This window comes from Convolutriloba macropyga, chromosome 15, assembly GCF_964194025.1.
Source record: "Convolutriloba macropyga chromosome 15, txConMacr16.3, whole genome shotgun sequence".
Lineage (NCBI taxonomy): Eukaryota > Metazoa > Xenacoelomorpha > Acoela > Convolutidae > Convolutriloba > Convolutriloba macropyga.
This window is the reverse complement of record NC_134482.1, coordinates 24,591,548-24,608,217: the sequence shown is the minus strand read 5'-3', so window position 1 is coordinate 24,608,217 and position 16,670 is coordinate 24,591,548. Positions and strand designations below refer to the sequence as shown.

General features: G+C 35.9%; 1 protein-coding gene across 4 annotated transcripts in view; it reads left to right on the top strand.

Annotated features, from left to right (window-relative positions):
• Positions 1 to 16,670, top strand: part of LOC142353971 (NPC intracellular cholesterol transporter 1-like) — a 97,813-nt gene that overhangs the window by 64,636 nt on the left and 16,507 nt on the right. For all 4 annotated transcript variants that reach the window (XM_075406210.1, XM_075406209.1, XM_075406208.1 and 1 more), the window contains 5 exons: positions 3,655 to 4,100; positions 5,462 to 5,692; positions 6,057 to 6,288; positions 7,756 to 7,869; positions 13,607 to 13,769. In XM_075406210.1, the coding sequence (XP_075262325.1) occupies positions 3,655 to 4,100; positions 5,462 to 5,692; positions 6,057 to 6,288; positions 7,756 to 7,869; positions 13,607 to 13,769 (1,186 nt within the window). The remainder of the gene's footprint in view (positions 1 to 3,654; positions 4,101 to 5,461; positions 5,693 to 6,056; positions 6,289 to 7,755; positions 7,870 to 13,606; positions 13,770 to 16,670) is intronic.

Genomic DNA, 16,670 nt, shown 5'->3' with positions numbered 1-16,670 from the left:
AAATTTGCAGATCTTTCATTTTAAAAAACTTTGTCATGTTTTTTTAGTGTTTCAAATTTTATGGGCAAAAAAATTTTTTTAGGGCATCAGAGTGGGTAACTGGATAGTCTGCAGAGACAACTAATTAGTTATGAAGATAATAGTATAAGGAATTAAATCAACTTTCTAAAAGAAATGTGCAGATTTTTCATTTTAAAATCTGATATTTTCATGTTTTGTCCTATAGGGGCCAATGAAACTTCTTAGGGCCTGGAAATAGGTAATTTGGTAGCTTCCAGAGACTACCGAAGCCAACCGGTCCTTTGATAGCAATTCGCCCGACCTTGGTCATTTACGTTCAGTTATGTTCAGGTTTTGCTCAACTGCAATTTAATTTTGGTGGGTTCTGCGATGAATTGGTTTTGAGGTCTGATGTATTTTAAAAAGTTGCTATGATATTGACAGTTTTTTTTAAAAAAATTTTCAAATTGCCCGGTAGACAATTTTAGTCCAAAAGATGTGAACACCAAGAATCTTCTTCTAATCTTCAGTTTTTTGCTGTAAATTTTCTTCGTCATTTTTTGATGTTTTTGACTGCATCTACTTGTCTCGTACTTGCTAGATTTTTCTTGGAGTCGAATTCTTTTGTTCGCACTTTCTTGATTTTTTTTATAAACCGTATTCAAAACGCTGGTACCAAAAAATCTACAATTTAATGCCAATATTTCTCGTTTTCTCTATTTTGTGCTACTGTTTTGTTGGCTCCTAATAATCAATTCATCTGCTGGCCGTAAAGGATAGCACTGTTTTTCAATCAATTTTTCTGATTGTATTCCAGTAGTCCTGTTTTTAAGTTTGTTTTTTTTCTATCACCTTTTTCGTTTTACATAAGTCACTACTTTCACCTTCATTTTTTTAAGTATCTGACTCGCTGTTTCAACTCAATGGAATTTAAAATTCATTCAACACATTAAATTGCTTGAGCACTTTTGGTCAAAAGGCGAAATCAAAACTTAGTGCATTAAGTCAGCAATGCTCCCTAGAGTATATTGCAGATTGCTATTGAATCCAAGTTTTCACCAATTTCTAGTGAAACTGCGGATGAAACCCCATCGTCGCTCAGTGGGGTTAAACGTATATATTGTTTTGCAAATGCGGGCTATGGTTTTGTTCAATTCTTGGAATCTCGAATTATAGACGTTCTAAGAAATAATGTGAAAAATTTGATTCTAGTATTTCAGCCGATTTGCATTGAGTAGTAATGCAAATCAGTATTGGTTTTTATTTTAGTAATAGTGTTCTGACGTTGCTTTAATAGTTCGTACGCTTCAATATAACAAGGACAGGTCTTCTCAAAGATCTTAAGCCAGGACAGATTTTTTTTCTTGTACTCAGGGGTTGAGTTTTTGACATTTGGATTGAAAATATACAGGGAAAAAGTTTGATTGACCCAAATGTCAAGGTTTCACTGCCGAAATAAGGATTGAAAACTCCATTTCAGGCAGCCATATTGTGCATTTTAATTGTGCAAAATAATGGCTGGTTTCAATATTTAGTTGAAAACCAACTTAAAGCGATTTATTGCTTTACTGGTTTTCTTTTTAATAGCCGCCCTCATCTACTCAGCTGGCTATTATAGCGCTCCTATTTTTTTACAATTCAAAGAATTTGAATTGTATTGGGGCGCTGTCTTTTTTTTAAAGATCTGTTCACACATTTTCATGATTTTTGAAGTCAAATTGGAGTAGTGATTTTGGTCACGCCGAAACAGGAAGTGGAGCGAAAAAGCGAGTGGTTTTGCGGCGTGAAATTTTTTTGCTCTAAATTTAAAGTAGAGTGAGAAAACGGTGTTTGAACAAAAATTCGCTTTCTCGCTAGTGGTTTTTTGTTCACATGCGGCAATTTCACTTTGATTTTTACTGTTTTTTTTTCGGTTTTTTGGTTTTCTAATGAGTTTTCCCTATCCATTGATAGTTCATTCTAGGCCTGGTTTTTTGAACCAAATTTCCATTTCTCGCGAGTGGTTTCTTTGTTCGCATGCGGCATTTTGACATTGATTTCGTTTTTTTTAAAAAAACTTTTTGATCTTTTTTTAAAAATGGGCTTCCCAATTCACTCATAGTCCGTTCTAGGTCTAGTTTTTGGTTTTCTCAAAGAAAATTCTTTGAATTGTACGTCAGGACTTGTCCTGCTATGTTTATAGCTGCGAAGCTGTAAGCTGAGCGTAGCTATATTGCGGTGCTCTTGGTTTTTTTTTTGTTTCGTCGTCTGACGCTCTTTTTTCGTTTTACATTTGTTCAGACCGCAAAGCTGAAAAAGTCAAATTTCTGAATCAGTTCTTCCTCTCACTAACGGCGTTTGCGCGCGTGACGTCATTTCTCACTCTCTTTAGCAAAAGTTTTTTTGCGTGACAAGATTTTGATCACAAGTGGCTTACCTCACTCAATAAAATGACTTTTGCACTTTAAAACTCAAGTTTAATTTGAATTTGTTTAAGGTCAAAGGAACTCCTATGTGCAGTAACGGTTCCTAATAAGAGGTTTCTGTGGGATGAATTTTAACAAGCTGTATTAATTTATTGCTGAATGTTTTTAGCCTAGTTTTTTGAGCGGCGTCAATTTTCAATTTAGATCTGTATCTGTTTCTCTCTCTATTATATGGCACGCAGGTCTATTCTTTCGTAGTTATTCCGGCAATCTGCCGGCTATGTTTTTTTACTTCGTCGAAATTTTTTTCGTTTTACCATTTTGCCGCTTTTTCGACATTTTGCGTGAAATCTTTTTGACTTCTCTAGGCTATTTTCTCTCTTCTCTCATTCGGCTAGAAGTGAATTTGAACATCAGTTGCTCAGCAAAGCAATTCAAAGTGAACAGAGTTAGTACAAAATGGATGTCAGAAATAGAAACGGGATAAACCCATAAAGCCCAATTTTAGATGCCCGCTATTTGAACGTCGTTCCTATAAGTCTTATTTACCGTCTCTAATGCTTATATTGTTATTGATAGTAGCCCCTGTAGCCTCTCTCTAAGAAACAGAAGTATGTTCAACTACGAAATGCCATCAAAATAAATCGGACTTAAAAAATGTTTTTGTACAGAAGTTTTTTTTTCAATATCTTCTGTTATTTCAATCCCAATCATGCTTATTGGAATCAACGGCGGCTATTTTCCGGCAATCTGCCGGGTATGTTCTGACATTTTTGTCTTTTCGTCCTCAAAAACGGGATAAACAGGGATAAAGCCCGGAGGCCATTAAGTGACAGAGCAGCTCCCTTAGCGCCTTACGCCTCACTGAATCTGTTTTGACATAAATTGATGGCGTGAAGGGCGGTGCGTAATCTTAAATGTTTGACCATTTTTGATCAATTTTTTTCCTCATAATTAGCAGTTTTAATGCCAACGTCGGCAATCTGACTGTTATGTTTTCTATTGAGCTTCTGATGCCCTTGTGTTAACAACTCTTCTCAGAACCAATTCTTGATATGTATTTGGGCTGTTGTCAGCTAGGCTCCAACTGTCATTAGAGGGAAGTTCGTCCAGTTTTTAAGTATATTAAGTATAGTGTATCAAAATATTCGAGTAGTAATCCGATAATAAATGAGAGATCAAAATATGCTGCGGGATGGCAATTTTGCTCATCAATCAATCATTAACAAATTTTGGACTATCTTGACAGGACTCATACATGCGAGACTACTTTGCGGCAATATCAGAAGACCTCAACGTCGGATCCCCTGTTTATTTTGTGATCAAAGGACCCTTTCCATACGACGACCCAGAAAAACGCAAACTGGTCTGCTCACTTAGCGGTTGCAGTCCCAACTCTATTGTCGAACAGATCAGTATGGCAGCGTCTGAGAAAAATAAAACTAAGATAGCAAAAATGCCCAATTCGTGGGTTGATGACTATATGGATTGGAGTGAGCCCGAATCGAAGTGCTGCAGATTTAATTCCACTAACTCGAAGGAACTTGGAAGCTCCAAAGAGTTCTGCAACGCTTCAGTTGTTTCCAAGGCTTGTAAGAGTTGCAATATAGACGGAGGTGTTTTGAAAGGGAGGCAGTTCTACAACCTGCTGCCTTATTTCCTCAGCGACATTCCATCACAAGACTGTCCTAAGGCGTTAGTGACAAATCATTTCTTTCTTTATCATAGGACAAATAATCGTGTAATGTAGTCATTGTTAAGACTGTACAAAAAGCTTGCTTGTTCGATGACCTTTAATTTTGATTGCTTATGCAGTAAATAGAGATCTTTATTAATAGCCGCCCTCATCTTCTCAGCCGGCTATTATTGCGCTCGTATTTTTTTTACAATTCAAAGAATTTGAATTGTATTGGGGCGCTGTCTTTTTTTTTAAGATCTGTTCACACATTTTCATGATTTTTGAAGTCAAATTGGAGTAGTGATTTTGGTCACGCCGAAACAGGAAGTGGAGCGAAAAAGCGAGTGGTTTTGCGGCGTGAATTTTTTTCTCTCTAATTTTGAAGTAGAGTGAGAAAACGGTGTTTGAACAAAAATTCGCTTTCGCGCTATTGGTTTTTTGTTCACATGCGGCAATTTCACTTTGATTTTTACAGTTTTTTAGATTTTTGTATCGGATTTTTTTCTAAATGGTTTTTCCAATCAATTCATAGTCCGTTCTTGGTCTAGTTGTCTATTTAGTCAACGAAAATTCTTGGAATTGTACGTCAGGACTTGTCCTGCTATGTTTTTTTACTTCGTCAAACTTTTTTCGCTTTACCATTTTGCCGCTTTTTCGACATTTTGCGTGAAATCTTTTTGACTTCTCTAGGCTAGTTTCTCTCTTCTCTCATTCTGCTAAAAGTGAATTTGAACATCAGTTGCTAAGCAAAGCAATTCAAAATGAACAGAGTCGGTATAAAAAATTGAAGTCAGAAATAGAAACGGGATAAACCCATAAAGACCAATTTTAGATGCCCGCTATTTGAACGTCGTTCCTATAAGTCTTAGTTACCACCTCTAATGCTTATTGGTGTTGATAGTAGCCCCTGTAGCCTCTCTCTAAGAAACAGAAGTATGTTCAACTACGAAATGCCATCAAAATAAATCGGACTTAAAAAATATTTTTGTACAAAAATCTTTTTTCAATATATTCTATTCGTTCAATCCCAATCATGCTTATTGGAATCAACGGCGGCTATTTTCCGGCAATCTGCCGGGTATGTTTGAACATTGAGATCTTTTAATTTCATGAATGACTCTGGAGAAAATACGGGAATATTATTCAGTGGGAATCTATTTTACCTGCTTTCAGGCAAAATTTGCAGCCGTTCAAAGCTCAAATCTTATTTCTCAGATGATCGCAATTAATTTTGAATTAAAATCCTTTTTGATCTCCTTGGTTCCTTTCTTCAATTCCAATCTTAATGGAATGAATGAACCATCAGTTAGTTGGCCTTAATTTTCGATAAAATTGCGACATATATTTAACCAACAGTAATATGTGTTCTGTTCTGCAGTGGTAAAGCAGCCTATTCGAGTGCAGTCTCTCTAAAGACGGTGCCAAATCCCCCCTATGTCCAGAGTGACAATAGCCCAGATACTGTTGGGGACGCTGTGGTGGCCAGCTATTTCATGACATATCACACTGCACTGAGGACCTCATCCGACTTCACAGAGGCACTTATGGAGTCACGTGGTTTGGCTGCCAAAATATCACAAACACTTGGAGTTGAGGTCTATCCATACTCGTAAGTTGACAAAAGCAGCGAGTTTTTTGAGTTTTTATTTGATCAAGATTTGTGTATACTACTAATAATAATAATGAAGTTAGTGAGTTTAACCAGGTGTTGTTGCAACCAACTTGGTATTAGTTATTTGGAAAAAAAATCGATCGAAGTAATGACTCTATAATTTAATTTTGTTGTGTATGATGAGGAAGAGTGTTCAGCGGATAGGAATTGGCGATATTGATAGCTGGTGGACATATAAGGTCTCTAGTCGTATGAGAAATACACAGAGAATTTCAAGTCTGATAAAAAGTTGAATGGAAAAAGAATGATTCAAAACTGCAAGTAGTGAATGTTGATAAAGCATTACTTTGATGTGTTGAAGGGTATTCTACGTGTTCTATGAGCAGTACGTGACGATAGTGAGAGACACTTTAGTAAACATGTCAGTGTCTCTCATGTCCATCTTCCTCGTCACTTTCTTCCTCCTTGGATTAGACATTGTGAGTGCTGTGTTTGTGGGGGTGACGATCCTCATGATCATAGTGTCCATGTGTGGTCTCATGTACCTCTGGGACATCTCTCTCAACGCAATATCCCTCGTCAATCTAGTCATGGTAACAAATCAAATTATCCAAACTTTTTTTACTTTTTAATTGCTCTCAAACGAAGTTTGTAGCAATCATATTAGTCCTGTCGGTCTTTTCATGCGATTTTTCGCTTGACCCATCTTTCGTCTGATGCTTTTGACTTTTCGTCCTCAAAAATGGGATAAACAGGTAGCGCCCAGAAGGCATTAAGTGCTGTTAGAGCGTTTCAGCTCTGTTTCAGCTCAAACTGTTCTGGAGACTTATGGTGTGAAGGGCGGATCTTAGGGGTTGAAGACACCCCCACTGTTGACCCCCCCCCCCCCACTTTTGCCCCCACCCCTCACCGCGCTGTTGCGCCCACCCCACTTTTGCCCACACTGTTGCCCCCCCCCCCCCCCCCCCCCCGTGGCTACTGACGAACAACCGCTCGCAAAAACACAATTTTATACTAAGTTTCCTAATTTTCAAGCTTTTTGAAAATTTTTTTCTTTTTTTTAGTTCTTTCAGCCCTAGGTGTCAAGAAACCCCTAGGTGTCAAAAAATGCTTTTTTGATAAAAAAGCATTTTTTCAAAATTTTTTTGAAATTTTTATCGGTTTTTAGGTTTCTCCAGCCTCAAGAGCCGAGGAACCTCATCTAGGGTTTGACAATGTTTTACTGTATAGTTTCTAAATCTAATGGAATGTTTTTCAAGATTTCGACACCACGAATTTTAACATTTCTTTTTACAAAACTTTCATTTGTTCATTTTTTTTGGACATTTTTTGTCATTATTCAGGTTTTTCAGCCTAACAGAAAATCTCCGTTAGGGTTTGATAATAAGTTAATGGAAAATGTTTCTGGCCATTGATTAGTTTTCAACTTTTATTATCACAAATTTTATCAGTTTTTTGCAACTTGCAATTTTTTAAGCTTTTTTGAATTTTTGTCATTTTTAGGTTTTAATATCTTGAATTTTAGCAATATTTTGTTAAAATTTGCCACTGTTTTCAAAATTTTTGAATGTTTTTGTCCTTTTCTGAGTTTAACAATCATTTCTGGCCAACGAAGCTTTTCAAGTCTTGCAGATGGGTTACTTGACATAACTCAAGAGACAAAAATAGTTTTTGGACATTTTCACTGCGAAATTTGGAAGCTTTTCTTTTAAATTTTGCAGTATTTTGCAAATGTTTAAGATATCAGTTTTTTATTTGATTTATTTACTAACAAGGCTGGAAAACTAAAAGTTGCAGAGTCGAATCAAGCTAAAGGTAGCCTCTATAAACCGTGGCTAGCTACTGGTGAAGCTAACCGCTCGCCGGTCGTTTGAGAGCAATTCGCCCAACGTTAGTCGGTTATGTTCTAATCGATCTGTTGCTTTTGTCCCCTGATATTTATTTCATGTTCGAAGTGAAAATAATTATGCTGCTATTCAGCGGTAATGTATGTATATTTTCGAATTAGTCCGTACACTTGATGTAACACTATCAGTCATAATGGAATTATCATATTTCAGGCCGTTGGTATAAGCGTAGAGTTCTCAGCCCATACAGTGAGAACATTTGCTGTCAACCCTAATCCCTCCCGACTCCAAAGAGCAAGGGAGTCCTTACTGGAAATGGGCAGCTCCGTGAGTACTTCGACTGCATTATTTTAATCTTGTGCTAGCATGTTCGAGAACAATCTTAAATTCTTTTACCTACTCGACTTTACTCGATTGGGAAATTGAGATTTGGCTTGAATAAAAGGAACATTTTTGCACTTCACAAAATTCAACGCAGAGGCAGTAATGACCTCAACTAAAACTAATTTTCTCAATAATATCAACACGACAGTGTTGTCCGTAAAGAATTAGCTTTTTTCAGCAGTCCGTCTAAGCAAAATTTTCGTTCCTTTGCTCTGTTTAATAGCCGCCGTCAGACTCTCGACGGCATTATATAGGCGCTCTCCTTTTTTACGGCTGGAAGAGGAGTAATAGTGGGGCGCCTTTTTAATCGGTAATTTTTGGAGTGTATTTGCAGCAGGATGTTAGTCATTGCCGCAAGTAAAAACTAAGTGTTTAGTTCAAACGACTGAGCGGATTGAAGAGCAGAGATAAGAATGGTTTTTCTCAACGCCGATTTTTTTTTGAGAGAGCGAGAAAGGTAGGTAAAAAAAATCGCTAAGGGAGCAAAGTTTTATGATCACGTGCGGCTTTTTCGAAGCAGTTTTCAATTGCTCTCGAAGAGAAGCAATTATTAATAGCCGCCGTCAGCTTCTCAACGGCTATTATTTAGGCGCTCTTCTTTTTTTAATTCGCTTTATCTTTTGATCACGTTTTACATAAGTCTCGATTTTCACGCCTGACTTCTGACTTACTTCACTCAATGTTTCAAGTGAATGGATTTAAAATTTTTGCACGTATTGAATTACCTAATATTACCTAACGTATTGAATACGGTCAAAGTCAAAAGAATCGGGATGAAGATATAAAGCACGGTCATTAAATGCATTAGGTTATCAAAGTCAGTTAAAGCGATTGCTAGCTGGGAGTGCTATTACCGTTAAGAGCCTTCAGTTTAGAAGCTGAATTAAGTTTAATTAATAGCCGCCATCATTTTCTGAGCCGGCTATTATAGCGCTCCTATTTTTTTTTTACTTCGTCGAACTTTTTTTCGCTTTACCTTTTTGCCGCTTTTTCGACATTTTGCGTGAAATCTTTTTGATTTCTCTAGGCTAGTTTCACTCTTCTGTCATTCTGCTCAAAGTCCTTTTAAACAGCAGCTGCCCAGCATAGCAACTCAAAATGAGGAAATAAAAAATAAAAAGTATAAAAAAATCAAAGTCGGAAATAGAAACGGGATAAACCCATAAAGCCCATTTTTAGATGCCCGGTACTTGAACTTTCTCATAAGTTTTAGTTACTATCTATAATGCTTATTGGTATTGTTACTGGACCCTGTAGCCTCTCACTGAGAGACAAGAGTATGTTCAATTACGAAATGACATCAAAGTAAATCGCACTTAAAAATGGTTTTGTACAAAAATCAATTTTTGTTGATATTTTCTTTTCTTTCAATCCCAATAGAGTTATGGGAATCAACGGCGGCTATTTTCCGGCAATCTGCAGGGTATGTTTTTAGAATCCAACCGAATATGCAGAACCTACATACCAAATAAGAACGCTTCGACACTTAGAAAACTTCTGTCAATTTCTGTCTCTTAATTTTTGTCCTTTTTTCACTCCCAATTGGCGTCAGGCGGATCAACGGCGGCTATTATCCGGCAATTTGCCGGCCATGTTTCTGTTTCAATCCCAATGTGCGTCAAGTGGGTCAACGGCGGTTATTTTCCGGCACTTTGGCGACTATGTTTTGCTTTTCCATATTTAGCGGTGGTGCAGATTCAATATATTTCTAATTGAAAAAAGTTCTGATTGTTTTTAGATTTTATTATTCTAGATTTTATATTCAAGATTTTTTCAATTAGAGTAGTATATATTTTTAGATTTTATATACTATTCTAATTGGAAAAAAATAGTTTTTAGATTTTTTTTCGTGCATTTTTGCGCATATAGGGTAAGGGCGTTGTCGTCTATCATCGGCCGATCATGCTGGTAAAATGTTAATAGTCAGGTCCGTAGTTATTCAATTCTTTCTATTGTAATTCAGGACTTATGCTATGTTTGTTTTAATTCGCTCGTGACCTCACTGTTTCAACTGAATGGAATTTAAATTCTTTCACGCATTGAATAACGCAATGTAGTGAATACGGTAAATGTCAAACGAGCAAAATCAAAGAAACGGGATAATTCGGTAAAGCTTGGTCATTAAGTCATAATGCACTAGGTTATCAAAGTCCATTAGAGCGATTGCTATCTGAGATTATCGTTAAGCTTAATAGCTTTTAGTTTAGAAGCTGAATTAAGTATAGTTTTAGAATCCAACTGAAACTGCACGCCAAATTAGAACACTTTTTGACATTATAAAACAGAAAAAAATCTGGTCAATTTATCTCCTCTTTTTTTTTCTTTTCCTGTTTCAATCCCAATGTGAGAATGTGAGTCAAGCTGGTCAACGGCGGCTATTTTGCGGCAACTTGCCGGCTATGTTATGAAAAATTTTTGCTTGACCGTCTTTTGGACATTTCGAGTAACTTTTACGCCCTCGACTTGCGTTTTGCGTGACCTAAAATTCTCTCTCAATCGTAATTTCAAGCAGCTGAACTCAGGCAACTTATTAGTAAAATTCAAATGATAAGTGCGTCGAAATTTGTGTCATTTTTTTTCATTTTAAGTCTTAATAGTTGTATACGCCGTTTCCAGCGGTTTTTGTACTCTTTTTCATGTTTCTAGTGTCTGGGTTATTTTTTTGTTGAGATTAGTTTCGTGTTGATTTTAGCGGCCTTTTTTTGTTAAAAATCAATTCAAGATTGTTTTGGATGGAGTAAATAAGCCTTAAAACAAACAGTTTTTTTGCCTAACTCTTCTGGTTTTAATGATGTTTTTTGTTTAAATGTTTTGATTACGGTTGTTTGTGGAGTTATTGCTACTGAGTGAGAACGTTTAAAAATTTGATAGCACATATTGTTATTAAATAAAACATTCTGCAGTTTTTACTTTTGTTTTAAGTGTTTTTCAGTACGTTTGGGTGTCTTGTGGGTGACCAATGAATCAACAGGAACTGTTCTTTTAGATGTGTTAAAAACCTTTATCAATAGCGGCAAAGCGATAACTGAAACTATTGTTTGGCCTTCTCTTGTTTTTTTTATTTCGTCGGCAAGTTTTCGTTACGACCATATGACGTCACAATCACTCCAAAACTGTTTTTTATTCATTCGTTCATGCAATTTCAGCGGAATTGCGTGCGTGACGTTATTTTTCATTTTAAGTGGAGATTTTTTTTGTTCATTCGAGTGATTCACACACGTGACTTGATCTCTCAAAAAATTTTTCCTCAATCTGAAATTGACTTTTCTTTACTTTAATTCAAGGATTAAGACAATTGAGTGCGTGTCACTAAAGGGTATCTGGGGGCAGCTAATAAAAGCGGCAAAGAACAATTTTTTCCAGAATATGACATCTCATGCTTTGTTCAAAACTTGGCAATTTTTAGAGAGAATATAAAAATATTTAACGGATTGTAAACAAATACACAAACTTGTTAGATTTTATCCCTTAATTCTTTGTTTGCTCGGTTTTTCTCCTTTTTCGATGAATTGTTTGTTATGATTCCCCATCATTCGATATTCTATTGCTTACTTAAATGCTACCGGTCATGCTATTATAAACAAAGCTTTTGGAATCGCATCTTATGAAAAGTTCCATAAAAATATTTTGTTAAATAGCCTTTTCCGTGATAATTTGTTTCCTCCGTTTGTTATTTCATACTGAATGGTATCATGAAGTTGATAATTTTGTCAGTCCCGCTATGTTTTTTATTCGTTTCAATTTATGATCACATTTAATTGCTCTCAAATGACGTTTGTAGCAATTATGTTAAGTCCTGTGGTCTTTCGCTTGACCACATTTTCGATTTTTCGCTTGATCGGTTTTTCGTCTGACGCGTTTGACATTTTGTCCTCAAAAACAGGATCACCGGTAGTGCGTTGAGGACATTAAGGGCTCTTAGAGCCCTTGTTTTTACTATACTCTAAGTATGCAATTCAACGAAACTGTTTCGAAGACATAAATTCATGGTGTGAAGGGAGGTTCGAAGACATAAATTCATGGTGTGAAGGGAGGTCTTAGAGTTTGACGACCCCTTCATCCCCCCCACTTCACCCCAGACAATTAAGCTGAAGCTAGCCTTCCTTAACCTTACTTTGCGACTGTCGAAGCCAGCCGTTTTAAAGCAATTCGCCCGACGTGCGTCAGTTATGTTTTCGTTTTACACAAGTCGCGACTTTCATTTTTGACTCCTACCTCTCGCACTATTACAACTGATTTTGAATTCTTTCACCCATTGAATTACGCAATGTAGTGAATGTGGTCAAGGGTAAAATCAAAATCCTTCATCGTAAAAGCTGAATTAAATATAAGTTTAGAATCTAACTGCATTTGTACACCAAATTAGAACACTTTTTAAAATTAGAACACTTAGAACAAATTCTGTCAATTTTTTATCTCATCTTTTTAATAGCCGCCCTCATCTACTCAGCCGGCTATTATAGCGCTCCTATTTTTTTACAATTCAAAGAATTTGAATTGTATTGGGGCGCTGTCTTTTTTTTAAAGATCTGTTCACACATTTTCATGATTTTTGAAGTCAAATTGGAGTAGTGATTTTGGTCACGCCGAAACAGTAAATGGAGCGAAAAAGCAAGTGGTTTTGCGGCGTGAATTTTTTGCTCTAATTATAAAGTAGAGTGAGATAACGGTGTTTGAACAAAAATTCGGTTTCTCGGTAGTGGTTTTTTGTTCACATGCGGCAATTTCACTCTGATTTTTACTGTTTTTTTTCGATTTTTCGAATCGGATTTTTTTCTAAATGGTTTTCCCAATCCATTCACAGCCATTCTAGGCCTAGTTTTTTGTTTGAATTAAATTTTCATTTCTCGCTAGTGGTTTTTTGTGTTCACATGCTGCATTTTGACATTGATTTTTTGTTTTTTTTTTCTTATTTTTTATCTGATTTTTTTAAAAATTATTTTCTCAATTAGTTCATAGTCCAGTTCTGGGTCTAGTTTTTTCTGTTTAGTCAATGAAAATTCTTTGAATTGTACGTCAGGACTTGTCCTGCTATGTTTTTTTACTTCGTCGAACTTTTTTTCGCTTTACCATTTTGCCGCTTTTTCGACTTTTTGCGTGAAATCTTTTGACTTCTCTAGGCTAGTTTCTCTCTTCTCTCATTCTGCTAGAAGTGAATTTGAACATCAGTTGCTCAGCAAAGCAATTCAAAATGAACAGAGTCAGTATAAAAATTGAAGTCAGAAATAGAAACGGGATAAACCCATAAAGCCCAATTTTAGATTCCCGCTATTTGAACGTCGTTCCTATAAGTCTTAGTTACCATCTCTTATGCTTATTGGTATTGATAGTAGCCCCTGTAGCCTCTCTCTAAGAAACAGAAGTATGTTCAACTACGAAGAAATGCCATCAAAATAAATCGGACTTAAAAATGTTTTTGAACAAAAATCTTTTTTTTTCAATATCTATGCTTTCAATCCCAATAATGCTTATTGGAATCAACGGCAGCTATTTTCCGGCAATCTGCCGGATATGTTTCTGTTTCAATTCAGATGTGCGTTAACTGCGGCTATTTTCCGGCAATTTGCTGGCTCTGTTTATGGTAAGTATAACCAAAAGAGACATGGGAATAGTACTGTCATGACAAGGGGAAAATACGATTATAACTTCAAAAAATTATAAATCATACATACCATTTCAGGTGCTGAGTGGCATCACCTTGACTAAGCTGGGTGGCATTCTGGTGCTGGGCTTCTCCAACTCGCAGCTATTCAAAGTGTTCTACTTCCGAATGTACCTGGGTATTGTGATATTCGGAGCAGCCCACGGTCTAGCCTTCCTTCCTATAGTCCTCAGTTACATAGGTTAGTGACTCTTGGTAATTTTAACTACATGTTCAGACCTATTTGATCAAAATTTTGAGATGCCATCGTAAATATCGATTGCGGTATTATTAATAGCCCCACAGCGATAGCTGGGGCTATTATTGGCCTTCTCTTAGTTTTTTTACAATTCAAAGAATTTGAATTGTATTGGGGCGCTGTCTTTTTTTTAAGATCTGTTCACACATTTTCATGATTTTGGAGTGGTGATTTTGGTCACGCCGAAACAGGAAATGGAGCGAAAGCGAGTGGTTTTGCGGCGTGAATTCTTTTCGCTCTAATTTTAAAGTAGAGTGAGAAAACGGTGTTTGAACAAAAATTCGGTTTCTCAGTAGTGGTTTTTTGTTCACATGCGGCAATTTCACTCTGATTTTTACTGTTTTTTCGATTTTTTGGATCAGTTTTTTTCAAAATGGTTTTCCCAATCCATTCACAGCTCATTCTAAGCCTAATTTTTTTGTTTGAATTAAATTTTAATATCTCGCTAGTGGATTTTTCGTTCACATGCGGCATTTTGACATTGATTTTCTGTTTTTTTCCTATTTTTTTATCTGATTTTTTTAAAAATGGTTTTCTCAGTGAAATTTGAGTAATAATTTTATTCATGCTGAAGTAATAAGGGAGCGGAAAAGTGAGTGGGTCTGAGGTCTCATTTTTCATTCAAAGTACTTTTAAAGAGAGAACAAATGTTTTATTTTGGAATCGAATTTTGTTACGTGAGGCAATTTGACTTCATTTGTTCTCTTGAGTACAATTAAATTGATACATCTGTGTTTTAATTGCGCCATCTTGCAATCGTTTTAATACATCAACGTTATTTTTTAATAGCCGCCATCCTCCTCTAAACGGCTACTATTTAGGCGCTCTCCTCTTTTTAAAATTCGCTTTACCTTTTGATCACGTTTTTTGTTTTTATTAAGTCACGATTTGCACGCTTGACTTCTGACTTAATTCACTCACTGTTTCAACTGAATGGATTTCAAGTTCTTTCATGTACTGATTTACGTAATGTAGTGAATACGGTCAAAGTCAGAAGAGCAAAATCAAAAGAAACGGTATAAACATATAAATCCCGTTCATTAAGCCATAATGCATTAGGTTATCAAATTTCATTGAAGTGATTGCTAACTAGCATTAGTGTTATGCCTAATAGCCTTCAGTTTAGAGGCTGAATTAAGTGTAATTTTAGAATATAACCGAACATACAGAATTTACACACCAAATAAAAACACTTTGGTACCTAGAAAAATAATTTCTATCTCCCAATGTGCGTCAAGCGCGTTAACGACGGCTTTTTGGGCAATTTGCGGGCTATGTCATGACTTTGCCACTAATTATTGTCATAACGTTTCATTGAATATTAAAGTTTTACCCCTTTTGTTATAGTTCCTGTTGTCTCATCAGTTAGTATCATAATCGACAGGTGTTATTGGTTGCTAATGAGACATAATATGGTGAACATAATTTTTGTTCCGAGTTCGTGACTATTGTTTTTTGTGACTTTGATACTGTATATTCCCAAAATTTTTAATTGCTCTCAAACGAAGTATGTAGCAATTATAGTCCTGTCATAAGCAATCATTGTCGTCATTTTTGTTTTTATTTGTAAAATTTTGTTTGAGCTTTTTGTTCCTGAAGATCGTTTCACCCGCTTGAGTGATTTGACTTCACGATCAATTTTTTCCACGTTTGAATTTGTTGTTTTTATGTGAGCTAATTGCTCTCTTCAAGAATTTAAGCCTGCAACTATAATAAATAACTTAATACTAAAAATAATAAAAATGGCTGGTTTCAGCAATTGGTTCATTCGGTTTGTTTTGCTTCCCAAATACTCCCCAAAAAAATTTGTCTGCATTTATATTTTCCATAGTAATATGAGGCAGTAAAGTTCGTTGTTGTTTAAGAATTTATCTGTTTGTTTGGGTAATTTTTTTTTTCACAGTTTTCACCTTTCCGGTACGTATTACCGATACGGATTGCTTTTGATGCAATCTTTTTGTTTGACTGTTTTTGCTTCTGATAGATTTGACTTTTCCTCCATAGAAGTGGACAAACTGGCGAAGCCCTGATTGTATTAGTTTGCTCTGCTAGTCTGTGAGGAGCATTACGCTTTGTTGAATGTACGGTTTATTGGAATCAATGAAAGGCATAAGTTGTGTAAATGTATAGTTTTGAGTTTGTCCCCCTCCCATAATTTTTTGATTATAGCTGCGAAGCTGTAAGCTGAGCGAATCTATATTGCGGTATTCGTGAATTTTATTATCCACGAAATGGATTGTATTGGTTTTCTGTCTTTCTACAATCCAAAGTAGATTTTATTGGTGTGCTATCCTATTTTTTTAAGATCTGTTCACACATTTTTCGGCTTTTTCTCGGTTGTGAGAAGTGAAATTTGAGTATTGAGTTTAATCAGGCAGGAGTAGTAAAGGGAGCGAAAAAGTGATTGAGCTTGAGGTCAGATTGTTTATTCAAAGTACTTTTAAAGTGAGAACAAATGTATTGGAACGAATGTTCTGTTTTTGAAAGCGAGTTTTTTTTACGTGCGGCAATTTGACTTCATTTGTTCTCTTGAGTACTATTAAAATGATATATCTGTGTTCTAATTGCGCCAACTTGCAATCCTTTTAATACATCAACGTTATTTTTTAATAGCCGCCATCCTCCTCTAAACGGCTACTATTTAGGCGCTCTCCTCTTTTTAAAATTCGCTTTACCTTTTGATCACGTTTTTTGTTTTAATTAAGTCACGATTTGCACGCTTGACTTCTGACTTAATTCACTCACTGTTTCAACTGAATGGATTTCAAGTTCTTTCATGTACTGAATTACGTAATGTAGTGAATACGGTCAAAGTCAGAGCAAAATCAAAAGAAACGGTATAAA